This window comes from Taudactylus pleione, unplaced genomic scaffold, assembly GCF_031769625.1.
Source record: "Taudactylus pleione unplaced genomic scaffold, aTauple2 ptg000393l, whole genome shotgun sequence".
In the NCBI taxonomy this organism is placed as follows: domain Eukaryota; kingdom Metazoa; phylum Chordata; class Amphibia; order Anura; family Myobatrachidae; genus Taudactylus; species Taudactylus pleione.
Genome location: NW_028284794.1, coordinates 3384503 through 3411879, shown reverse-complemented (window position 1 = coordinate 3411879; position 27377 = coordinate 3384503). Strand labels below are relative to the sequence as shown.

Sequence of the window (27377 nt, the reverse complement as noted above, 5' to 3'; positions counted from 1 at the left end):
TTGGGAATTATAAAAGCAGAAGTGAAGAGAGAGGAAGAGAGAGGATGAGCAGGGTAAGAGAGAATAGACTGGACATGCAGTGCCCAACTTACCCTCAGCGGAGAGTTCCAGCATGCAGTAAGGAGTGCCCCGTATAATAACTTCCTGCGTTATAATAGCAAAACTATATATGTCTCCTTTGAAGCTGCCTCTCTGACATAGTATCGGGTCACGCAAGAGTTCTGGGGCCGTCCAGAACAGGTCTGAAATGACAATATACTTCATGAGGGGGGAGACGGAATGTTAAGGGTCAAGATGAAGTTGAATGATGATATTGCTAATGACACTCACATCTGATGACTAGTAATGGTGGCATACCTTCAGGCATGGACTTGGCTGGTGTCAGTCTCTGAGCCTCATACAACTCATTCATTCCATGGTCTGTCACTTTAAGGACAAATCTCCCGTCTACCACACAGTTCCTAGACTTGAGACATCCATGAGTGATCTCACGGTGATGAAGGAACTTTAAACCCTGAAATAATGCACAGTGGGAAGAAGTGGGAATAAGACTCTATATTACCCCCATGGGATCATTCCAGGGGGCTTCCATCACTGTTCATCACCCTCTTATCCTGCAGACCCTTCACTCCATTGGTTGTCGTGACATGGATATTAGATCACTTCAGACACATCCAACAGCTCCTTCAGCATTTACCTCTATCCGCGTTCTCCCCTCCACTCGTGCAACACTGCTTAACTCTTCTTATTCTGTCCATCTCTCTGTTCCCAGAGTCTCTAACTCCCCTCAGATATACCGTACGGTCTATAACGCCACCATTTCTCTAGTCTCCCATGCCCGCTACCTTGGTGTCACACTTGACTCTGCCCTCTGCTTTATTCCTCACATTCAGTCTCTCGCCAAGTCCTGTCACTTCCACCTTCTGAAGATTTCCAGAATAGACTCTTTTCTAACCCAAGATTCTACCAAAATGCTTATCCTATCCCTTCCTGACTACACAACCACCTTCTGTCTGACAATGCCCTCACCTATCTATCCCTGCTGCAATCCATTTTAAATGAGACTTCTCTTCTCTTTGCTGCACCACTTTGCAAATCCCTATACTGGTTTCCTGTGTCCTCCAGAACCCAACAAAAAACTGATCACTTACAGGAACCTCACCACCATCAACCCTTCATCCATCTCAAAATGTTACTTCTAGTATCCTCTTATATCTATCTCTGACATGCGGTTTGCGTCATCTCTGGCAACCACCTCTCACTTCTGCAAACAAAACTTCTCATGTGCCTCTACCTATTTATGGAATGCACGATCAGACTCTGCCACAGCTTTCTAATCTTTAAATGATCTGTGAAATCCCATCTCTTTATTACAGCTCATCCTACTTCGACTTCCTTTGCTATAGTTTTATGTATGCCCTGATTTCCTCACTGTCTGGCACCACGGAGCAATGTGGTGCCACAGAGCCCAGCCCACCTTGATGAGGTCTAGAAGAAGTGAAGACTTGAACATCCAATCGAGCTTCATGTCTTGGTTCTGGATGAGGTCTTCCAGGCTGCCTCGGGAGCAATGTTCAGACACAACACCCAGGACGCCCATGTCATGGAACAGGCCCAGGTAAAGGTTCACATTCTCGTGGCGCAGATCGCGGAGCTGAGAAAGTAATCAATTACAACATGTTGAAGAGGAGGCAGCACAATATCTGCTCAGCTAATGAGGGACTCAAATCTGAAATCCACAGATGCAAATGCAAAACAACGATTGAGCAGCAATTGAACTTCTCAGCTCCTCTGCAGCACTAAAACTTAGCAAATTATATTTAAAGCAATAGTCGCAGAGCTCTGCCAGCTGACGGTCATCGTCCTTTGTAGCCATATTAAAAGCAACTGTATTACATTCTTCATTTCTATCATAAGGCAGTGGGAACAATGAATTAAAACCATTTACAAATGGGAAGCCAACGGTCGCAATGCCGACCGCCGTCTTCCCGACTGTCTAATTCCGGCAAGGTACAAATGACAGGCGTCGAAACCCCGACGCCTGTCATTAGACCTACGCCGGGAGCCTGACACACGGCTTAGCGATCGAAGGAAAGCCGGGCGCGGGCAGCCGCGGGGGGAAAGGCACCCCCCCCGGGAGGTTAGGGTTAGGCACCCCCCGGGAGACTTAGGCTTAGGCTGCGGGGCAGTTAGAGGGGGATTAGGCACTTTCGGGGGAAGGTTAGGGTTAAGCACCCCTAAAGGAGGGTTAGGGGGTAAAAAAAAAGGTTAGTTAATACTTACCTTTCTACTGCAGGGTCCATAGGGTATCCACAGGGATACCTTGGGGTATAGGTGATGGCTCTGCCGTCGGGCACCACATAGTTAAACTTTCGGTCCAAGGATGCACCGGGGCCTCCTCTCCTATACCCTGCCCCCAGGCCAAGGCATCCTCATTTTACCACTCCGACCCCCCGCTGACGCCGACCACCGGTACTGATCCAGGGAACTCAGCGGGCTCCTGGGGGGTCCAGCTAGCAGGGAACCCCCAGGAGGGCTGGGACTGTGGCCAGACTTCAGGGAGGACATTGAAGTAAGCAGCGGGCGTCTGCGGTAGGCGCCTGCTGAAGCACAGTCCTTATTTTTTCCCCAGGGTTGGGGGCTCCCTGGGGATGGCTGCTTGTGGGGCCAGGTACTATCCTGCGCTGCCACTGAACCTCTTGGATAGGGGGCTGGAGTGGCGCGGAATCGCGCTCCAGCATTCTAGAGGTTATATGCATGCCAGGGGAGCTCGCTTCCCTGTTCAGCACAGGCGGCGCCTCCCCCGCTGCACACAAACCGCTTTTCTCATTGAGTTCAGCGGGCTGTCCCAGCGTTACTCTCCCGGGCCCGCCCACTCAGAGTTCTCAGACGGCCATCTTTTTTGTGCAATACGCTGGTCTCTACATGCGGTGCGGTGCCAGGGCCCCCCCTCATACCTCTCCTCCACAGGTCAGTGAATGCTGCGCTTTTTCCTTTTAGACATAGATCTATAGGTTGATAATAGCGCTATAGGCTGTTTTCTGCTTTGTGTGTGACCTATGCTAGCGCTGTGTGTCTGATTTCTACTGTCAGACATTTTACTAATCTTCCTCCTATGGGGGTCCCGGGACTCAGAACCCCCTGCGAAACCTGGGCGAATTTGCTGTCCGCTAAGGTGCAGAACCTGAGGGACACGTTACATGATCCTCCGCCTAGGCCTGCTAAGAGACTGTTTTTGTCACAGTATAATGATGCTGTTGACAAAGTCTACAATATTTATTCCAGGTCTAATTCGAGGCCATGCTAAATCATGGATGATGGCCTGCCTGCAGCTACATCTTCGTATGCTTATTTTAAGCAATTTAAAGGTAAGGTCGCTATTTTTCCCCTATCTGGCCAGTTGGTGGATCATTTAGAGGAAGCGTGGCAGTCTCATGGGAAAAGATTTAAATCTCAAAAACGGCTGGCTTATGCATACCCTTTTGCAGATAATTATTTGACTAAATGGGAGTCTCCCCCCACCCAGGTGGATTCTCATGTGACTCGTTTAGTGAAGAGTGCAACTCTGCCTACGCCGTCCATGTCATCTCTGACTGATGCCACGGACCGTAGGGTGGAGGTTTGTCTCAAGTCCATTTGCTCCATTGCCGGTGGTGCCTCCTGACTGGCCATGGCCATCTGCTGGGTGGTCCGGGCCATGGAGAGTTGGGTGGATGCTCTGGAGGCGTTTTTTCCTCCAGAGGCTTCCAGTGAGCAATTCGTGCTGGGATTCGAAATTCAGCTGTGTACATTAATGAAGCAGCTTTGGATATTGGCCTACTTGCATCAAGGATTTTCGCAGCAGCAGTTTCTGCTCCTTGTGGTTACGGTCTGGGAGAGCGGATGCTGAATCCAAGAAGGGATTAGCATGCATACCTTATAATGGCCAGGTTCTGTTTGACACTGATTTGGACGGCAGCCATATCTGCTTGTCTTCCATCTTCTCCAGCCCCATCTGGGCCAGGGACCTTGTCCTTTTGGCCTTGTCGTCCCAAGGGTAAGCCTAGGGTCAGTTCTTTTTGAGGCCCTCCGGGACCAAAAAGGTTGCTTAACCCAGGAAACAGGCTTGGAGCACTAGGCGTCCAGCCACCAAGCTGGATGACAAACCCTCAGCCTGACAGAACAGGCCTCCCCTTGGGGGACCCCAGGGTGGGAGGCCGACTTCTACAATATGCCCAGTGCTGGTGTCTGACCATAGCAGACACTTGAGTAAGGGAAGTGGTCTCTCGGGGGTAGGCCCTCTCCTTCCGTAGCAGGCCTCCCCAGCAATTCTTTACTAAGGGCTTCACCTCAGACACGCTCTATGCTCTAGTCAGGGGTCATAGTGTGGTCCCGTTTCCTCAAAGGGGGACGGGTATTATTCCAACCTCTTTCTGGTACAGAAACCAAATGGTTCCTACCGTGCTATTCTCAACCTAAAGTCCCTAAACAAGTTTCTCAGGGTACCCCGAGTCATGGAAACCCTACGTTCCATTATTTTGGCTATGGAACCTGGGGATTTTGTGGTGTCGCTGGATGTTCAGGATGCTTACCTCCATATCCCAATTGCAGCAACTCATCAACGGTGTCTCCAATTTGCTGTGTTGGATCACCTTTACCAGTTTCAAGCTCTACTGTTTGGGCTCCCTACGGCACCGTGGGTGTTTACTGAGGTCATGGCGGCCCACCGGCGCTTACAGCGGGTTCGCCTACTATCTTCCCTGGACTACCTTCTCCTATTGGCTGGGTCTCCAGAGGTGTTTTGCTGCCATCTGCAACTGAAGATATCTGTGTTGCAGGCTCACGGCTTGCTGATCAATTGGAAGAAGTCCTCACTCATCCCATCCCAGAGAGGGCTATGTCTGGGTGCACTGTTGGACTCTCTTCAACAGAGGATCTTCCTGATGGAAGAGAAGATCTCTGTGTTACAGACAAGGATGCGCACTTGTCTCCACAGTTGCTGAGTATCCATTCACTCAGCGATGAGATTACTGGGCTCCATGGTGTCAACATTTGACATGGTGGAACATGCCCAGTTCCACTCCAGACCCCTGCAGAGGTTGCTTCTCTCCAGGGGGGACAGATTGCCCGGTTGAATAAGGACCAGAGGTGCGCCTGTCTCTGACCTGGTGGTTACAGACGGAGCATCTCAACAAGGGACGCCCGTTTTGGATTCCAGATTGGGTCCTTCTGAGGACAGATGCCTGTCTCCGGGGTTGGGGCGCAGTGACTGGTCCACACGTACTTCAGAGATGGTGGACCATAGAATCGAACCTACCAATCAAAGTACTGGAACTTCGGGTGGTGTTCTGAGCCCTACAACACATCAGAATCTTCACGGGAATCCCGTGCACGTTCAGTCAGACAACGCCACCATGGTGGCTTACATAAATAATCAAGGAGGAACTCTAGGTTGGGAGGCAGGCAATCTCCCAGCCATGTCGGAGGTGTTCATTCCAAGAGTACTCAACTGGGAAGCGTTCTTCCTCAGCCGTTTCGACGAGCATCCAGGGGAATGGTCTCTTCACCAGGATGTGTTTCAGCTTCTAGTGCACAAGTGGGGTCTTCCCAAAATAGACCTGATGGCCTCCAGACACTACCGCAAGCTGCGGGTGTATGGGTTCAGAGCAAAGACGCAGGGTTCCCCTGGTAGACGCTCTGGCAGTTCGGTGGACCTTCCAGTCTGCGTATCTGTTTCCTCCGTTCTCCCTTCTTCCTCGATCCTTCGCAAGTTCAAGCAAGAAGGGGGCAAGATCCTGCTGGTGGCTCCAGCTTGGCCCAGACGTCACTGGTTCTCAGATCTTTAGAGTCTCTCCATCGACACTCCGTTGCCGTTGCTTCAACGTCCGGACCTGTTGTCTCAGGGTCCTTGCCTTTACCCGGTTCTGGGTTGTTTGTCTTTGGCGGCGTGGCTCTTGAGACATCCCTCCTAAAGGCAAAGGGGTTCTCCAGCCATGTGGTGCATACCATGCTTGGAAGTCCGTTTTTGCCAGGATTTACCACAGGGTGTGGCATACTTACTTTGACTGGTGTCGCCTCAGGGGGTACGACTCCAGGCTCTGTCATGTTGCCCTCCTTTTCTGATTTTTTGCAGGAACAGGGCGGTACTTAGGACTCGCCCTGGTTTCCTTCCTAAGGTGCTCTCTAGTTTCCACATTGACAGGGAAATTATAGTACCTGCCTTTAACTCACCAGACCTTTCAGCAGGTGAGGCCTCATTGGATGTGGTACGTGCCCTTAGTATCTACATGGACCGTACTAGTTCCCTTCGGAAGTCGGACTCTTTGTTCGTCCCCTATGTTTCCATAAGAAGGGTTGACCGGCCAATAAACAGTCGTTGGCCAGGTGGATTCACTTGGTGTTCTCTGAGGCTTGCACTCATGAGAGCCTTCAGTGCTGCACTTTGTTTCTGCTCATTCGACTCGGTCTGTGGACCCCTCTTGGGCAGCTTGCCGTGGCGCCTCAGTTGTTCAGCTTTTGTAAGGCGGCCACGTGGTCTTCTGTCCATACCTTTGTAAGGTATTATGCATTTGATACCTTTGCCTCTCAGGATGCTTCCTTCGGGCGGCAGATTCTCCTTTCTGCACAGGAGCGTCCCCACTCTTGAAGGTACTGCTTTGGGACATCCCCAAGGTATCCCTGTGGATACCCTATGGACCCTGCAGTAGAAAATAAGAGATATGATAAGAACTTACCTTTGTTATCTCAATTTCTATGAAGTCCATAGGGTTCCACAGGGCGCCCACCCTGTTGCCCTGTGCTTCAGATGGGTTTTGTTCTGGTCACCGGTTTCCCGTCTCCTTCTATGTGAGAGTGTGGTTCTTGTGTGTTCCAGACTTTCTTCTCTCTGTTCTTTCCTCCTCCGGCCTATGGCTTGGTACGAAAATGAGGATGCCTTGGCCTGGGGGCGGGGTATAGGAGAGAAGGCCCCGGTGCATCCTGAGACCGAAAGTTTAACTATGTGGTGCCCGACGGCAGAGCCATCGCCTATACCCCAAGGGATCCCTGTGGAACCCTATGGACTTCGTAGAAATAGAGATAACAAAGTTAAATTCTTACCATATCTCATATTTTTATAGCTTTGGGATCTTCAGCCCTGCCCGGCTTCCGCTGTCGGGGTTTGAACTGATTCCTTTACAAACCATTATTATCAATGGGAGGGAAACAACCTAGATAAAAATATAATTTTGGTATTTACCGTTAAATCCCTTTCTCCGAATCCATAGGGGACACTGGAGTATGTACACTGGGGTATAGACAGGTGATGAGTGGAGCCTGACACTTTAAATGTATTTAGAATTGTAGTTGGCTCCTCCCCATCTATATCCCACAAGCCTCAGTTAAGATTAACCAAGTCCAAGTGGAGACGGAGAGCAGCGCAAGAAGAAGGAGAAGGAGGAACCAACAAGGAAAACAAGAACCAAGGACCGAAACAGCAAATTAAGCTATAACAACCAAGACACAGTAGGCACTCAACGTGACACTGAAACATACCAAGAACACTGCAGCAAGGAACAGCGCGCCGAAGGGCATCCTGTTTTCTCCTTCATCCACTAGAGGACAATGGAGTATGTACACTGGGGACATACCAAAGCTGACCTCCCGGGTGGGAAGGCAGAACCCTGTGACCAAAACCTGAGAGTGAACAAAAGGGAAGTAACCCTGCAGACCGTAACCAACGTACAGGAAGGGAAATGCAATCCTGCCGGAAACAGGTTGGGTTCAAAACTAGGAACCTCACAAATAAAATGCAGCCTGCATAACCACCTGGCCAACCACTGCCATAGAACCAATCAGCAAGGGAAGAAGTAATCTGCTTGTCCCACAATCCAGGAGATCCCCACGGAACGTCAAAAGAACAGAGCAGAAATTAAGGAAGGCTGACCATGGACCCATAAACCCGACAAAAGCTAGGCTAACCCTGTCAGGAGGCATGATAGAGCACAAAGCAAGCAAACTGGTTTGTATGTGGAAGCAATATTAAAAAATTAGACTCTAGAAGTAATGATCTGTAATGACGGTGAGGATGCATCGTCAGCCGACAAAACAAGAACCACAATGAGTTGAGGAATGTGGAAAACAGGGGCCAGCAGTGGCTAATGGCCAGCTGCCTGTTAAGCCCAGCCCAACAAAAGAAGAAGGGAGTGTGACAGGACAGAGCAACAACTCAGTCCCCCCACCATGCTGAAGCGAAAATAAACCACAGAACGTTTCCAAGACAATAGTGAAGATTCGCCAAGACTAAGGAGTAAAAAAAAAAAAACTGATTGAAGAACAGTCAAAGCCAAGTGTGAGATCTTAGCAGACATCAAAAGAAGCACCAAAGTAGACTAGACCAGAAGAAGTCTCTGTAGAACTGGTGTAACCTGGTAACAGAGCCAACTAATATCAAAGAAGATGCAGCCTGAGCGAAGACCAGTATACATTCCAGCCTGGGGAACAGAAGACTATGGGACAGCTTAAAGGAGATAGCCGAGAAGCCGCTGCCTTCACATCAAGAGACATAAGACTTCCAAATGTGATGATAGTGCACAGCCAACACTGGTTGCCTGACCCAAAGCATAGAATGAAGAACAGCTTCCAGGATATAGTTGTGCCGAAGGAACGTGGCGTCAACCAACACCCTGGAAAGAAAACATTGAACGGGCCCTGCTGAGGAAAGGCCAGCTGGTACTGTGACTACACAGATTTTATTTTTTTAAATTTTTTTAATAAGTAGCAGAAATTTTGAGAACCAAGCTCTGCTAAGGCAAGCCGGAGCACTCAGGAGGACTGCCGAGGCATCACGGGGGAAACAAGGGAGGGTTCAGTAACAGATGCGGACAATAGATCCTAAATTTAGACCCATCTTTAGGGATACAATTCTTTTTAAACCCATGCAAGCACAGGAAGATCATACAAACTCCACACCGTCAGAGCTACAGTGGGAACTGAACCCAAGACCTGGGTTTGGACCGAGGACCGTTGGGTCAGACATGCATTAGTCCACTGACTAGACTATAATAAAGGCTATTCACTTACTGCTGAGAACAAGCACTGTAAGGTAGCATAGTTTTTTAAAACCATGTAAGGTTATGGCTGTAACCACTGTAGATGTCCTATACTGTCATACAGTGTGAGCAAAACTGACTATTGAACAGTAGCTCCCTTCTGAAAAACATTACCTGCTCTGCACAACCAAGTCTCCTCAGTGAAATGCATATGATTATTTCCTGAGACAATTCTGGCATGCCACCTGCCACGGTAGCCACCCATGCTGGAGTATCGGGAGGGAGCTGAATCAGCAGCCTCACAGATCTCACACAGAGCCCTGCTGTCACAGAGAGAGAAGCCTGTGGAATTTCTTTTTGCATCTAGTACAGCCGAAAAAACCTTCTGGCTATTTGAAGAGATAACTGGTTGGGGTTCACTTTTACAGGTCCACCAAAACCAAAATACAAGTTGGGCTATACACCAATCAGCACATCAACACATTAAATCCACCTGCCTCATATTGTATAGATCCTTTTGTGCCACCAAAACAGCTGTGACCAGTCTAGGCATGAGCTCCACAAGGTCTCTGAGGGTGTCCTATGGTATCTGGCACCAACACGTTAGCAGCAGATTCTTTAAATCCTGTAAGGTGTGAGGTGGGGCCTCCATGGCTTGGACTTGTTTTTCCAGCACATCCCACAGATGCTCCATCGGATTGAGCTCTGGGGAGTTTGGAAGCCAAGTCAACACCTTGAACTCTCATGTTCCTCAAACCATTCCAGAACAATGTTTGCAATGTGGCGGGGGGCATTATCCTGCTGTGACAGAGGCCACTGCCATCAGGGAATACCACTGCCATGAAGGGGTGTACTTAGTCTGCAACAATGTTTAGATAGGTGGCACGTGTCAGAGTAACATCCACATGAATGGCAGGACCCAAGCTTTCCCAGCAGAACATTGCACTGAGCGTCAAGCTGCTTCTGCCGGCTGCCTTCTTCCCATAGTGCTTCTTGGTGCCATCTCTTCCCCAGGTAAATGACGGACAGGCACCCGGCCATCCACATGATGTAGAGAAAACGTGATTCATAAGAGCAGGCCTCCTTCTTCCATTGCTCCATGGTCTAATTCTGATGCTCATGTGCCCATTGTAGGCGCTTTCGGCAGTGAATAGGGGTCAGCATGGGCATTCTGACCACTCTGCGGCTACGCAGCTCCATACACAGCAAGCTGCGATGCTCTGTGTGTCCTGATACCTTCCTGTCATAACCCGCATTAACTTTTTCAGCAATTTGTGCAACACTAGCTCTTCTGTGGGATAGGACCAGACCGGTTAGCCTTCACTGCCCACATGCATCAATGAGCCTTGGGCTCCCATCACCGTGTCGCCGGTACATCGGTTGTCCTATCTTGGATCACTTTTGGTAGGTACTAACCGCTGCATACCAGGAACACCCCACAAGACCTGCCGTTTGGAGATGCTCTGACCGGTTGTCTAGCCATCACAATTTGGCCCTTGTGGAAGTTGCTCAGATCCTTACACTTGCCCATTTTTCCTGCTAAAGGCTCACACACACTAGACGATTCTCATGCACGATAACAATATCGTTCAACGATATATCGTCCAGTGTGTATGAACTGAATGACCAACGATGCGCGCTCCCGCGGGTCGTTAACAATATCCCCAGTCGGCTGGACATGCAGCTCAATCTTGGGATATCGTTAATGATGCCATGCTGCCGAATGCTCCCCCCACTGTCGTTTTGTTGTGGCCGATGTCGGCACACCCGCCAGGTCCCGTCGCTGACGATATCGCTGCATACACACATCGTCTAGTGTGTATGTGGCATTACAACACATCAACTTCAAGAACGGAGTGTTCACTTGCTGCCCAATATCCCACCCCCTGACAGGTGCCATTGTAACGAGATAATCAATGTTATTCACTTCGCCTGTCAGTGGTTTTAATGTTATGGCTGATCACTGTATAAAAGGGCTAATAATAACATTCACAATCTATATGTTTCAGGGACTTATCAGAACTCAAGACATTTGAGAGAACGTTAATAAATAGATATTTACTTCCTGTCAGTGACGCCATTGTGGGACACTGCAGTCTGGTATTTTTCAATGTTATGAGTTTATTACTGACCTTTTCATGTAAGCCCACTTGCATTTTACGTTTAGTAACTTTGGGTTCCGCAGGCTATTAAAGTGATTTGGAGTTACAATGTCGGATGGAGACACTAAAGCAGAGTACATGTCCTCAGTTCAAGATCTAGCTGGACATCAAAATATTTTAACTTACTAGGATAATTTAATGATTCTTAAGGTGCATACACACACAACGATTATTTGAACGATTATCGATATCGTTTATCGTTCAATCATTGAAAAAAATCGTTCACGTTCTGAGTTAAAAGATGAACGATTATCGTTCGTGCGCGTTCACATTTGTAGTTCAGTCAGACTGAACGACTCAACGATTTTCAGTAAGGGAATATGCAAAAATCGTTTGTAGTTCAAAAAAAACGTTCATTACATTCAGTAAATGAACGATTTTAGTAAACGATTTTCGTTTATTTTTCCCCTTGAAAAAATGAACGAAAATCGTTTACTAAAATCCTTCATTTACTAAATCGTTGTGTGTGTGTATGCAGCTTAAGAGATATATTTACTAAAGGTCGATTTTAATATATTTAAAATCGATCAAAATCGATTAGCATCGGTGTTGTGTTTCTGGGGATAAATCACACATTTACTAACAGACAATTTTTGAATATTAGTAAAACAAGAGATATGGTAAGAACTTACCTTTGTTATCTCTGTTTCTACGAAGTCCATAGGGTCCACAGGGTTGACCTTGGGGTTATAGCTGGAACAGGATCCATGGGCACCACACAGTTAAGCTTTTAGCTCCCAGGATGCACTTGGGTCCTCCTCTATACCCCGCCCCCGAGCCACAGGCACCTCAGTTGGTAAGCAGCCTAGGCCGGAGGAGAATATGGAACAGAGAGAAGGAAGACTGGAACACACAAGAAACCATACTCACAGCAATGGGAGACGGAAAACCGGTGACCAGCCACACAGCCCATTTGAAGCCAGGTGCGTCAGGGCGGGCGCCCTGTGGACCCTATGGACTTCGTAGAAACAGAGATAACAAAGGTAAGTTCTTACCATATCTCTTGTTTTCTACTTCAGGGTCCATAGGGGGTCCACAGGGTTGACCTTGGGGATGTCCCAAAGCAGTTCAACTAAGGGCGGGGACGCTCCTGTGCTGAAAGGAACACCCGGCGCCCAAAGGATGCATCCTGAGAGGCGAAGGTGTCAAACGCATAGAACCTCAAAAACGTTTGAATAGAAGACCAAGTGGCCGCCTTACACAGCTGAACAGCAGAAGCGCCACGTCTAGCAGCCCAAGAGGGACCCACAGAACGAGTGGAATGAGCCTTAACAGAGGCTGGCACAGGTAAACCCTCCTGTGCATAAGCCTCACAAATAACGGAACGAAGCCAACGGGCTAACGTTTGTTTGTTGGCAGGCCAACCCCTCTTGTGAAAACCAAAGAGGATAAACAAGGAATCAGACTTCCTAACCGAAGCCGTCCGGTCCACATAGATTCTAAGCGCCCGGACCACATCTAAGGAAGTCTCACCAGCTGAAATATCAGGGGACTGAAAAGCTGGCACAACAAGTTCCTGATTAATGTGGAACTTCGAGACCACTTTGGGCAAAAACTCAGGACGAGTGCGGAGCACCGCTCTGTCCTGGTGAAAAATCAGGAAAGGAGGGCGACAGGAAAGCGCCCCCAATTCAGACACCCTCCTGGCCGAAGCAATTGCCAGGAGAAAAACGGTCTTAAATGTCAGCCACTTGAGCTCCACCGACTCAAGAGGCTCAAACGGAGGACCCTGCAGGACCCGTAGAACCACCGCCAAGTCCCAAGGAGCCACAGGAGGCACAAAGGGAGGCTGGATCCTGAGAATACCTTGGAAAAAGGTGTGAACGTCCGGCAGCATTGCAATCCGCCGTTGAAACCACACAGACAAGGCGGAAACCTGAACCTTCAGAGATGCAAGGCGTAAGCCGAGGTCCAATCCTGATTGAAGAAATTCCAAGACCCTAGAAACTCGGAACACCTGAGGATCATAATTTCTGGACTCACATCACTGAAAGTAAGTGTGCCACACCCTGTGATAAATCCATGCTGAAGCAGGCTTGCGTGCCCTGAGCATGGTACCAATAACCGAACTGGAGAAGCCCCGAGACCTCAAGACGGCTGTCTCAAGAGCCACGCCGTCAAAGACAGCCGACCCAGATCCGGGTAAAGACAGGGCCCTTGAGACAACAGGTCCCGACGCTGAGGAAGAAGGTACGGAGCGTCGATGGAGAGGCTCCTGAGATCGGAGTACCAAGGACGTCTGGGCCACGCCGGAGCTACCAGCACTAGCGTGCCGCCGTCCTGCTTGAATTTCCGCAGAACCCGAGGAAGTAGGGATATCGGAGGAAACAGATACGCCAGGTGAAACGTATATTGCACCGACAGCGCGTCCACCAGACTTGCGCCTGCGTCTCTTGTCCTTGACCCGTAAACGGGCAACTTGTGATTGTGACGGGAGGCCATCAAGTCCAGCTCCGGCAGTCCCCACCTGTCCACGAGTAGCTGAAACACCTCTGGGTGAAGCGACCATTCCCCGGGATGCACGTCGTGACGGCTGAGGAAGTCCGCTTCCCAATTGAGGACTCCAGGGATGAAGACCGCCGAGATCGCTGGAATGTGACCCTCCGCCCAAGTCAGGATGCGAGACACCTCCGACATCGCTGCCCGACTGCGAGTTCCTCCTTGGTGGTTGATATACGCCACCATGGTGGCGTTGTCGGACTGCACCTGTACCGCCCTTCCGTGAAGAGCGGGGCCGGACGACTGCAGGGCCCTGTGTACAGCCCTCAGTTCCAGGATGTTGATGGGAAGAAGAGTTTCTTCCGCAGACCAACGACCCTGGAGAGACAATGAGCCGGTCACTGCCCCCCAACCCCGGAGACTGGCATCCGTCGTGAGCAGGACCCAGTCCGGGATCCAAAAGGGGCGCCCCTCGACCAGATGAGCTGTCTGAAGCCACCAAGCCAAAGATTGCCGAACGTCCGGAGACAACACCAGCACCTGAGAGCGGATCCGGTGAGGTAACCCGTTCCATTCCGATAGAATCAGCCCCTGCAGGGGCCGGGAATGGAACTGGGCAAATTCCACCATGTCGAATGTCGACACCATGGACCCCAGAACTCTCATAGCCGAATGGACTGACAGGCGGCAACTGCTCAGGCAACTGCGTATCCGCAGCTGTAGGGAGGCGACCTTCTCCGGAGTCAGGAAGATCCTTTGCTGACGCGAATCCAGCAGGGCTCCCAAATGAACCATCCGCTGTGATGGAATCAGGGAGGACTTTTTCCAATTTATGAACCACCCGTGTGCTTGCAGGCAAGCGATCGTCAGGTGGAGATGTTGAAGCAGTACCTCCGGGGAGCTCGCCAGCAACAGGAGGTCGTCCAGATACGGCAGCAGCCGTATATTCTGGTTCCGAAGATGTGCGGCCATGACCGCCATAATCTTCGTGAACACCCTCGGCGCCGTGGAGAGACCAAAGGGTAGCGCCCGGAACTGATAGTGGTGTTGAAGGATAGCGAACCTCAGATACCGCTGGTGCGAAGGTGCTATCGGAACATGGAGGTAGGCGTCCTGGATATCCAGGGACACCATGTAATCCCCCGGTTCCATCGCCAGAATGATGGAACGTAATGTCTCCATCCTGAACTTGGGAACCCTGAGGAATTTGTTCAGAGACTTCAAGTTGAGGATAGGGCGATGAGAACCATTGGGTTTCTGCACCAGAAACAGAGACGAATAATACCCCGTCCCTCGTTGTGATTGAGGAACGGGAACAATGACCCCTGCTTTCAGCAAGGACTCTACAGCCTCCTGAATCCGTAACGCCTTGGTCTTGTCCTGAGAAGGACTCGTGCAGAAAAACTGGTGGGGTGGTCTGTACCGAAAAGACAGGGCGTACCCCTGGGAGACCACTTCTCGAACCCAGGCATCCGTGGTGGTATTGTGCCAGCACTGGGCAAATAGAAGAAGTCGGCCTCCCACTCTGAGGTCCCCCAGAGGGAGGCCCGTCCCATCAGGCCGCAGGTTTATCTTCCTGCTTGGAAGAAGGGCGCCGTGCACTCCAGGCTTGCTTCTTGGGCTTAGAGGCAGTCTTACTCGCAGATTGTCTCGGGAAGGACTGACCTTTCGCCTTCCCCTGAACCCGAAAGGAACGAAAAGCCGAACTCCGAACCTTAGCAGGCAGTGCCGCCGAAGGGAGGAAGGCTGACTTGGATTTAGCCAGGGTATCCACAATTTTGTCCAAGTCCGGACCAAATAGTAATTCCCCATTGAAAGGTAAGGCCTCCAGGCCCTTCTTTGAATCAGAGTCCGCTCTCCAGGACCGCAACCATAAGGATCGGCGGGCAGACACCGCTGCAGCCGATACCCGCGAACTCAGCAGACTAGCATCTAAAGAAGCTTTTCCAATGTAAGAAGCAGCGTCCCTCATCTGTCCCAACAACGCCCGCTGGACATCCGGAGCGTCATCCGAGAAGGTATCTTCCAATGCATTGGCCCACCCCTCAATGGCCTTGGCCACCCAGGAGATGGCCATGGACGGTCGGGCCACCGCCCCGGAGAGGGAGTAAATAGACTTTAAACAAGTCTCAACTTTCCTGTCCGTGGGATCCTTCAGCGAGGATATCGACGGTAATGGTAAAGTAGAGCCCCGAGTTAAACGGGTGACATGGGAATCCACCGCCGGTGGAGTTTCCCATTTTTTACAATGTGCCTCAGGGAAGGGATAATTAGAAGCCAACCGCTTCTGAGGAAGGAATCTCTTACTGGGCGCCTGCCAAGCTACCGCCATATGATCCGTCAACTGATCCGACAGGGGAAACACCGCAGAAGCCACCCTAGTTTTTTTGAAACTAGGAAACTTCGACTTAGGAACCGGTGCCTCATCCTCTATAAGAAGAATAGCTCGCACCGCCCTAACCAGTGCTCGCACATTAATGGACGACTTGGTATCCATTTCCTGGACCGAGGCGTCCGAGTCAGTGTCATCAGGGACCTCCCCATCATCTGAGGAACCCTCTGAGTCCGATACCTGAGCAGCCCGTGCCATGAGTGAGCGTTTTGAAACCCTAGAAGGCATGTCAGTCTGCAACATTGACTGAAAAACCGAGGAAGCGGCCGCCAAATTTTGTACTGAGTTGGAGAGCACATCCACCCAGGGTGGAGGAGTCACCATAGGGGCCTGAAAAGGTACCACAGGCTGCTGCGGCACAGGGAAAGCCTGTATATACATAGGCAACCCCGCATAGGGACCCACCGACTGAGACCCAGGAGGACTCCGCAATAACTGCGGGACACCCGGGGAATGGGGGATGGTCGGCTGGGGTAACGCCCTAGTAGGGAGAGCAGTCGGGACCGATAGACGGTCCGCAATAGACACCAGCACTTGAGAAAACATCGCCCACGGTGGTTCCTGCGTCAGAGAAGGTCTGGATGGGCCAGGAGCCACGTGGCACCGACTACACAGACCCTCCTGTGACAAATCCTCCCTATCCACTCCTGCAGAACAGCGTCCGCAGGAGGCCAACATCGGAGCCACTGAGCGCTCAACCTCCTCGTCTGACATGACAGAATATATTATATATCTGGCACCAGGGTAGAAGTAAAACGCACTCACCGGTGTGCTGAACAACAGCCCACAGTATGGCACTGAGTAGCACACAACTGTATGTGACGGACCTCACAAATACGTGATCTATATAAGTGAGGTCAGTAGAAACGCCCCTCCCCCACACACCTGTAGGGCTTGTAGGAGAAGTAAAGGGATAGGTATAAGCTGACAGTAAGCGGAAAATAAGCACAGACAGGCAGCACTAGCAAAAGTCACATATACTCACTGCACCTTTACACTACAATCAACCTGCCCAGATTCAGTGTCTGGGAGGGCTATAGTGCTGTGTACGCTGTCCTTAATCAGGGGAGAGGTACACAGGGGGACCGGTCCGCATGCTCCCTGAGAGATCTGCGCTGCCACTGTGAGAAAATGGGCGCTGGAGACCTCAGAGGAGGAGTGGCCGAAGAGTCTGCAGCTCAGCGACGCCAGACTGCGTGCTGAAAGGCGCGCTGAGCTGAGGGGAGGAGCCGCTGACAGGGAAGGCTTCCTCCCCTGGCTGGCCATAACCCCAGGGATGCTGGCTTCCCGCTTGCCCCTTTATCCCTGGTGGTCTAGTGGTCCCACGGGTTATGGGGGGGGGCCCGCCGCCACTGCCAGCAGCCTCCGGTCTGTCCCCAGGACCGGAGGCTAAAGGACTGCATTTAAGGCATTCCGCGCGCCGCCGCTAGCCAGCGACGCGCGGCTCACCTGCATCCCCGGCGACTCCGGCAGCAGTCCTGGGAGGTAGACAGAGTCCGGCTAGCACGGACTCTGCCCTCCCGCCGCGATCCCCAGATCAGTACTGGCGTCGCGGCGCCAGTCGGGGATCAGAGCGGCAGCGTGGGCGTCTGTACAGACAGCCCTTCGCTGCCGTCTGTAGTAAAAGAAACTAAAATAAATAAATAAATAAAAAAGCTTCTGGGGGCTGCTCCTGCAGCCCCCCTGCGCGGTGACCGACTCCGGCCGGGCACCAGCTTACACTGAGGTGCCTGTGGCTCGGGGGCGGGGTATAGAGGAGGACCCAAGTGCATCCTGGGAGCTAAAAGCTTAACTGTGTGGTGCCCATGGATCCTGTTCCAGCTATAACCCCAAGGTCAACCCTGTGGACCCCTATGGACCCTGAAGTAGAAATGTGTGATTTAGCCCCAGAAAAAAAAAAATCGATGTTGATCGATTTTAAATCAACCTTTCGCACATAGGGCCTGATTCAGACCCGCTCACGAGCGGGTCGATGTTGGCCCAGTGCGCATGCGCACGACGGACCCGGCTCCGTCGTGCGCATGCGCGAGACCCGGAGAGCGACGGGCAAGCCGTCGCTATGGGTCTCGCTACAAAGGGGGCGTGCTGTCGATGGTGAGTGACAGCACGCCCCCTTTGGTGGGCGTGCCGGGGGTGTGGCTGGCCAGACGGAGGCGTTCCTATGGGAACGCCTAGCGTCTGGGGCCGGCCCCACTGACATCACAAGTGATGTCAGTGGGAGTGCTTTCGGCTCTGATAGAGCCAAAAGCACTCCAGGGCTTGCGGCAACGAGACCCTACCACAAGGGTCTCGTCGCAAGCCCGATGGTCGCGATGGTCTTGACCATCGCGACCATCTTCCTGGCCGCTCGCTATAGCTGTGGGTGATCACCCACAGCTATACGAGCGGCCAGGAGGCCGCTCTGAAAATTCACAAGGACAGAGCCGGTCGTAGCGGGTCTCTTTCCAAAGGGGGCGAGCTGTCGATGTTTATTGACAGCTCGCCCCATTTGGAAGGCGGGCCGGGGGGGGTGGCAGCCCAAACGGAGGCGTTCCCATGGGAACGCCTACCGTTTGGGGGAGGCCCCACTGACATCACTAGTGATGTCAGTGGAGAGCTTCCGGCACTGAAAAAGCCAGAAAGCTCTCCGGGGCTTACGACAAGTGAGACCCTACCCTAGGGTCTCGTCGTAAGCCCCGATGGTCGCGATGGTCAGAGACCATCACCCTAGCGGTCGTTAGAGCTGTGGGTGTAAACCCACGGCCTAACGACCGAAACAGAGGCGGGCGGTAAGGATGCAAGCGGCCGCCCAGTTTCTGAGCGACCGCTTGCATCCTCCGACCACCTCTGAATGAGGCCCTATATCCCTAAGAGTGAGCTTTTGAAAGCATTGACCTCATGTCGTTTCAGATTATCCACACAATACACCATCTTACTGCACAATCGGCGGAATTCAGTTGCGCAATGAAAACGATGTACACATATTCGGCACTTACGGTAGTGCCGACATTGCCAGCTTTCCCTCGCACCTTTTAGAGGTGATACCGGCGGGTGTGATGCCCAATTTCAGAGCGGCACAACTCTCCGAGGTCGGGAAATTGAATCCCCCCTCCCCCAGTGAGTCCAAAATGTTAAGCCCGTCCTGACACTTACATTGCAGAATACGTTCTTTGTCGCTGGGCGGAGGTCTCCGTGCTTCTCGCCAAGAAATCTTTTTAGCCACACCCAGTCCCCCTGAGTAAAAAATATAAGAGGTGAATTACTTATGTGTCTCTTGTGGATAAGAAATTATAAAAAAGTTCAACTGAAGAGCAACAAAAAAACATTTGTCCATAAGTCCTGAAGGAAAAACAATTCCACACAAACCCCATCTCGTGGATCTGCACAATACTCATACGTTGAGGTACTAGATGGATCTCTATGTATTCTACCACCATGGGGAATGAATACTTCATCATAACCCCCTGACTGAAGGGGAGATGTATCAAGACTTGGAAAAGAGAGAGAAAGTAACCAATCGGCTTCTAAACGTCATTTATCTAGCACAGTCTTTGAAATGGCAGTTACAAGCTGATCGGTTGCTATGGGTAACATCACCACTTTATATCTCTCTCCAAGACTTGATACATTTCCCCCTTATTCTGCGTCTGTGACAGGTTGTCCGTTTCAGGAAGCCACCCACAGCTGGGAGGGGGTGAAGCCTCCATTTACGTATTATGGTGCGGAAGGCTTACCTCGTAGACCGCCACGCTGGTCGTGTGCGGAGTGGCCGCCGTCATGCTCTTCCCAGATATAGAGTGACGGGGAGTCCTGATTTCACTGACGCTTTTCCCCAACATGCTGCACCGGCTGTCATCCGGCAATTTCTGTGGAAAAAAAAACGGATGGGATTTGTCTATTGTCCGCTCTGGCTCAAGCCCCCTCCCGCCCCGCCCCCCCCTCAATGCGCGGCTCTCACCTTCCTGCTCTGGGTGTGAATGAAAACCAAGTCCTCCATGGTGAGAATGATCTTGTTAGGACCTCTGGTGAGCTTTGCATGCTGGATCTTTCTCCTGCAGAGAATGAACAAATATGTTTTTTTTACAGAGTTTTTAATAATTTTAGTTTTTATTTTTAATTTGGAACCACAGGAGGTTGATCATAAAGAGCAAAATAGCGGAGAGACTGGGTCCTGGTGGGCAGCACTGTGCGTCTAGACCAGGGGTGGGGAACTTTTTTCTGCTGAGGGCCTTATTGATATATAGAACATTATTCGCGGGCCTTGTGCAGGCCACGCCCCCTCCGTGTGACATCACACGGGGGACAGGGCCACAATCTCCGGTGATTACAGCAATGCCCGGAGCATCCTGAGGATGTTCCAGGAGCTGTAAGGGCAGCGGTGTGACCATCTGAATCCTCCTAAGGACGTTCCAGGTGGCACTGCTGCATAGTTTCTGGCTGCAAGGTGCCATTCTACGTACCCTGCTAGCTAGATGAGGTTAGCAGAAAAAAGCTCAGAGGGCCAGAAAAATTGATTCCGCAGGGCTTATATGGCCCCCGGGCCTGAGGTTCCCCGTCCCTGGTCTAGACTAAGATAAGTCCATCCGTGAAGCAGCGTTAGACTGTGCCACCCAAGAATGGGACAAAAGCAAAACGTATGCAATAAAAGGGCTTCTTCTGAAGTGAACGATAAATGTTTGAACAGCGCTGTTATCAATGTAATATAATCACCTTAAGGAGACCGTTGTAAAGCTCATTAGTCCTACGGGTGTCATCTAATGTTCGTAGGGAAGTTGTAAATACATCTTAAAAAAAAATTAAGTATCTAACTATAAAGTCATAAAATCGATAATGAAATCAATTCAATATACTTATAATAAATCCGAAACATAAAAATATACATACATCCTCATTTGGCTCTCTTGTATACAGTGGACTGCTGACAAACTGAGCTATTTTGAATATTTCAACTCACGGAACTATAGGTTCATGGGATCACGTGATGGGTTGCTTACGTCATGTGACCCGGTAGCTCCTGAGAATGTGCACGATTAGCTATTTATTAGTCTATATCCGTGGTGTTAAACTCGGTCTCTCCAGCTGCTGTGGAACTACACATCCCAGCATGCACTGCCAGAGTTTTGCTATTAGGGCATGCTAAAACTGTGGCAGGGCATGCTGGGATTTGTAGTTCCACAGCAGCTGGAGGGCCCGAGTTTGACACCACTGGTCTATATGGATCGCTTATGTTATATTTTTACGATGATAGTGAGAGATCAATCTCTCTCTATAGGATACATCTGGTTTTATTTTAAAATGTTTAGGCTCACACATGCATCTGGGTTTATACAGTCAATTAAGACACTGGAGCTGCTTCCACTTGCAATTATCTATGTGGGTATATAAAGCCCACTCCTGGACTCTGGGCATTAAGCTACTGACGAAGTGGTGGGGGGACTACCACGGCGAAATGCGTTTAGCCCCCCTCAACTGTCACAGCTGGCTGGAGAATACTCGGGAAGTTCCGGACCAGAAACCCGTTTATCTACACTCAGGCCGCATATATACCGTCGACCACAGCAGCAAAGGCAGGGACTCCTGGCTAATTACTGGGACTGATTCAGACCCGCTCGCGAGTGCAATGCGCTCGCAAGTGGGTCAATGGTGGCCCAGAGCGCATGCGCACGACGGACCCGGCTCCGTCGTGCGCATGCGCGAGACCCGGATAGCGACGGGCAAACCGTCGCTCCGGGTGTCGTACCAAAGGGGGCGTGCTGTCGATGTTGAGTGACAGCACGCCCCCTTTGGTAGCCGGGCCGAGGGAGTGGCTGCCCAAACGGAGGCGTTCCCATGTGAACGCCTCCGTTTGGGGGCGGCCCCACTGACATCACGAGTGATGTCAGTGGGAGAGATTTCGGCTCTGAGAGAGCCGAAATCTCTCTGGGGCTTGCGGCAACGTGACCCTACCACAAGGGTCTCGTCGGAAGCCCGATGGTCACGATGGTCTTGACCATAGCGACCATCTTTCTGGCCGCTCGCTATAGCTGTGGGTGGTCACCCACAGCTATGCGAGCGGCCAGGAGGCTGTTCTAAAAAAAAAATAGCCCGGCCCTGATTCAGAGCGAGCGCTCTGTCAGAGCGTCCGGCTCTGAATCAGGGCCTGAGTGCATCTCAAGGCTGGTAATACACACTGTGATTCCTGGATATTAACCCGGACAACCCTGAAACTAACTCCATATTTATCGAACAAGTGCTGCTATGCACTGTGTGATGTTTTAATTGTATGAACAGTGACTGACTATGCATCAACTGTGGTTCTATCAATATTGTTCCACTGACTGGACTAAGGACCTGATTCAGACCCGCTCGCTAGATGCGGCCGCTCGCTCCCAACGTATGGAAATCCAGCTAAGTGACGTCAAGGCATAAGCACGCGCACTATGTCTTGGTGAGCGATCACTTTGTGTTTATAGATGCCCACCAGCCTGCCTTTAGCCGCCCACTTGCGTACGTCATCTCCAGGAAGTATATACAACCATCGGTACATCGGGAACCATCTGATCAGACAGCAGCGCTTGCGGTTGACTGTACCCTACCGCTAGCACTGCGAGCAGTTCTGTGTAAAAAAAAATATATACCAGGTGACGTGTACTATGACACTGCCTGTTAATTATACACGTCTCTGAAACGGCGTTGAAACACTCTGGCACGCCTGCGTCCGCAACTCCACTCCCCCGTTACTACTGCCCTGCCCCTGTTACCACCCACAAACGGCCTCTCCTGTCACTCATTCCACTGGGCTGTCCTGGCAGGACGAGCGAGCACATTCCGATCGCTCGTACTAGTTTGCGCACGTGCACTGCGAACTATACGCATGTGAACACTAGCGAACATCGTCTGCAACAAGCGGCTGCTTGCTAGCGCGCGGGTCTGAATCAGGCCCTAAATTCCATCTGCATCTATTCATATCTGTTTTCTACGCAGCAATAAATAGGTTTGACTTTTAAGCCAAGCCGTATGAGGATCTTTATACAAGAGAGCCAATGGAGGATATATGTATATTTTTATGATTCGGATTTATTATAAGTATATTGCATTGATTTCATTATCGTTTTATGAATTTTTTTTTTTAGATGTATCTATTTACTGCAGAACACTTGGTGACACCCCTAGGACTAATGAGCATTACAACGGTCTCCTTAAAGTGAATTATATTAGCGCTGGGCAACCATTTATCGCTTTTGGAGCTCGACACACTCCTATTTGAACCAGCTGCTTCTTGACCCATCTCGCCTCTCTCTAATTTTCTCCTTATGAAGTGGTCAGAGTTTAGACATGGGAGAGTCACGCGTTCCACCTCTCCGCACACCTAGGGCCCATTTCTAGATTGCAGAGGTGTCTACCAAGAGTGTGGAGCGAACTTGAAGGGCAGGGTCTTGGGGGTGCGTTGGGGTAAATCCCAGGTATAAATTCAATGCTTATCACGAATGAGGTTCGAGCTTTTTACAAAAAACATCTCACTGCCAACAGGTCTCACCATATGGTATATCTGCCTCTATTCATGTATTCAGCCTGGCTAAGATAACCTTGACCAAGCCTAGGTATTCTGGCCTACAGCTGAACGGTAGGACATGCTGGGATTTGTAGTTCCACAATAAATGGGTAGTCCAAGATAGGACTGTCGCAAATAGACAAGTCAAGCAGGAGTACACCGTGCTTCCGAGGCGCCCCTCCGGGCCACTTGTTCCAAAAATATGGGGAGCTTTTCAGTGTGGGTGGTTTGGCTGGTGAATCATGCACCAGTGTTGGGTGAGTGCCAACCGGGGCTTCACGGAAGCGCTGACCCCCCCCCCCCCCCCACACACACACACACATGTGGGAGGCTGAGCAACGCCAGCCCTGGTCCTGGTCACAGGGTACTGGTTTTTGGCCTGGGTTATAGAGAAAAAGATCAGCTCATTACCTTATAAACCAGCAGCCTCTTTATTTACAGAAAGGTGAGAAACCCCCTGATAGTGACGACATTGGCCGGCTGCATTGACATCCTCATGTTTTATCTGTACAAAAAATAGCGGCCCCTCCCCAAATGTGGGTACTTTAATACTGTGGTCCGTATTCAATTTGAGGCGATTATGCCATTTTCGACTATTTCAATTATTCCCGTATTCAATTATACTTCAATTACATTCACCGGTACGAAAAGTCAATGTAAAAAAACAGGGATAAATATTCGCCAGCCTTTAGCTAGCGAAAAAAAAATGCAGAATTGGGGTTTAGGGGTGCAGGCTTAAAAAAATAAGCATGCAACCTTGGGAATGAGCCCTTAAAATGATCTGTGTCATAAAAAAAAAAAAATCGGGACACCCCCCAAAAAATTTTAGATATTTTGGGGTGAAAAAAAAAAGAAAAACCACTTCTAAAATAGTTCAATGTAATCCAGAGGGGTCGGAAGTATGCGGCAGGTGTTGTCTTCAATGCGGGTGATAACGGCAGGTGCATTTTTTGCAGAATTTGAAAAAAATCATTTTAGGGACTTAAAAATATGCTTGCACCCATTTTCATGTACCCCAAATTTGATGGGCATAGTTATTTTTCCCCCAAAAAAACTTCTAAATACTCTTCTGCATCACCTTCATCAAAGCCGCATTTATGCACCTGCCACGGCTATTTAAAAACCCAACTTTCTTCTGCAGGCAAAAAAGGGTGTACCCATAATGATCCCCCATGGCTGGACATCTTTAAGGGGGTCCTACAATTATTTCCCAAAAATTCCCGTATTTTTTCGCCGATCAAAGTTTTGCCGGTTCCCGATCTCGCCTACTTTGGAATTGAATACAGGGAATAGCGGGCACGTGAGCGATACTTTTCCGCCTGGAAAACAGGCAAAGGAGGCGAAAAGTCCAGCAGGCGGTTCGCCTCAAATTGAATACGGGCCTGTGATGGAAGCGGGGGAGGGTAGGTGGGTCTATCCAGAGATCTTCACGACTCAAGGAACATGCAGAATAGACGCATTAAGCAAGTAACAAATTAGTCTGACAAGTTTCATCAAAAGACACCAAGGCCATTCTATTTGCTCCCGAGAAAACCGTAACCGGAATTCGCACCGATCCATCTCCCCCTACAATATATAAATCACACATGCACAAAATGAAGAGGCCTCATGTGAGCAAACACTAATTAAAAGGACTGCGACTGGTCTGGTCAACATTAATTGGGTAATGTTCTGATGCTTGCTCCGGCCGCTACGAAACCTACGGCCTCATCTACCAAATTCTACTATGTCGTGTGGCCCTGGTGCGCCGCGCAAAGAGCGTTGATACAAGCACTATTATTTTACACTCCAGACCGGTTTTTGCTCTGCCTGTACCATACAAGAGTCATGATAAAAAAAAAAACGGGGCAGGAAATGATGTGAATGACAAATATTCTCTGTTTAGCGCTGCGCAATTGGTGTCGCAATAAAACAAAATGATTATTATAATAAATTGTCTATCAAACATTTCCTATCAAAGCCCATACACTGGGCAATAGGTCATCGGTTGCGAATGAAGACTGCGCTGAATGCAAATTCACAAACATAAGGCCCGTTTCAGCACGGATCACTAATGCGATCGCGGCGGCAATCGCTCACGCAGTTCTGCTGTAAAATTATGCGAATGAATGCATTCGCAATGCCACCGCAGCACCAGATAAAGACGCCCATTTCCGTAATACCTTGCAAGTCTGCGAAAATATCGGTAACATCGGAGCCTCCCGCACACGTGCACAAGATCAGACTTTACTCAGAATTTGCTAAACTTCCTGTACGCAGCGAGAGCTCAGCTGTGTAGGCCATCGCAATGGCTGATTTATGGACACGCCCCTGTAACGGCGTTCAAACGCACTGAAGCCTGCGTTTCACTGACCACTCTCCCATCACACCCCCAAACGCTGCTTCCTGTCAATCACTCTCCGAGGCGTATGCGTATTCACTGCGATCAGGAAATCGCACTGCGATGCGCGCGCAGAACGCGAACATTGGCCGTCTGCGTGTGCTTTAACACTTGCGATCCGTGCTGAATCAGGCCCATAATTCAAATGTGGAATGAAAAGTTATCTCTAGCTAGTAATCAGGAGAAAATATTACGGAGGCAACTGGTTCAGGAAACTAATTCAGATTAACGTTTTTGGGTTCAAGAAGGCAAAACTATTACACTAGGACAGAGGTTCCTAAACTCGATCCTCAAGGCACCCTAACCGTCCAGGTTTTAAGGATATCCATGGTTGAGAACAGATGGTTAACTCAAAAGACTGAGGTACTAATTAAGCCACCTGTGCCCAAGCATGGTTATCCTTAAAACCTGGACCGTTAGGGCGCCTTGGGAACCTCTGCACTAGGATTTCTGTGTTGCCATCCTCCAGATCAGTGCAATTTCTGAATACATTAAACATGACGGGTTTAGGCACATGCTGCGCTACCCACAGGGCGGACGAAAGGCACAAGGTAAATGGCTGCACACACCGTTATGTAACGCACCTTATGTAGCAGGTGAGAGAGACACCTGTGAGCACGAAGCTGGCGATGAGGATAAACAGTAGAATGACAAACGTAGGATCCACACCTGTAAATGACACAACGTCAGAGGCGCTCGTGAACAACAATATACGGTGCTGAATTCACGCTATCTTTGGCCTAGTTACGTCATAAGGAAGTATCTGCAGCTGGGATGTGTATAAGGAGTTATCCATCTGTAGGAAACTTCTAGCTGACAAGAGTGCTGGGACTTGTAGTTCCCACGCTGGAAAGGAAGGCTTCATATACTCTGAGTGGCCAGTTATGTCTTCCTAGTACAGCATTTCCTCATAGCCCACTGACAGTCCAGGCATTAAGGATATCCATGGTGGCTTATTACCTCAGACAGTTAGATTTACCCAGCTGTGCTGAAGTAGGGATATCCCTGATGTCTGGACTGTGAGCAGGCCATGAGGACTTGGGAAACACTGACCTAGTAAAAGTTTTATATTATAACTGCCATCAGAAATCATTAGGGTGGCTGCCACAAGGTGTCCGTGTCAACGTGTTCCACCCCTGCCAACATTCCTGGCAGGCAACACCCCCAAATCCTCCATACCACACCCAGTCCACGCCCGTTTCAAGCAAGGCCACCCCACTCCCCTGGTGGCCACAAATCCCTTATCCTGGGGGTCATTGGGGAAGGTTTCTTCTGTATCCTGGTGGCCGGCGAGAGTTTTCAATGGGCTGCTCCAGCCTCCTGGCAGGGAGCGTTATCTTGCCGAAAAAGCCCCGTTTGCAGACAGGTACCCTGATTAGGTTGGCGGCCTATTCACATTACACCTATGGGGCGGTGCTGAGCGGAAGCCTCCGGGAGTGCTGCTGTTACTGGTGCTCTTCATGCTGCCAAACACCTGTACTCAAAA

The 27377-nt window shown here is 50.2% G+C and overlaps 1 protein-coding gene across 1 annotated transcript in view; it reads right to left on the bottom strand.

Annotated features, from left to right (window-relative positions):
• GUCY2D (guanylate cyclase 2D, retinal) overlaps positions 1–27377 on the bottom strand; it is a 43123-nt gene that overhangs the window by 6000 nt on the left and 9746 nt on the right. Inside the window, exons 5-11 of the mRNA XM_088446133.1 lie at positions 26476–26560; positions 19939–20032; positions 19715–19846; positions 19134–19214; positions 1478–1654; positions 358–514; positions 93–242 (exon numbers count right to left, since the gene is read on the bottom strand). Coding sequence (XP_088302259.1) covers positions 93–242; positions 358–514; positions 1478–1654; positions 19134–19214; positions 19715–19846; positions 19939–20032; positions 26476–26560 — 876 coding nt within the window. The remainder of the gene's footprint in view (positions 1–92; positions 243–357; positions 515–1477; positions 1655–19133; positions 19215–19714; positions 19847–19938; positions 20033–26475; positions 26561–27377) is intronic.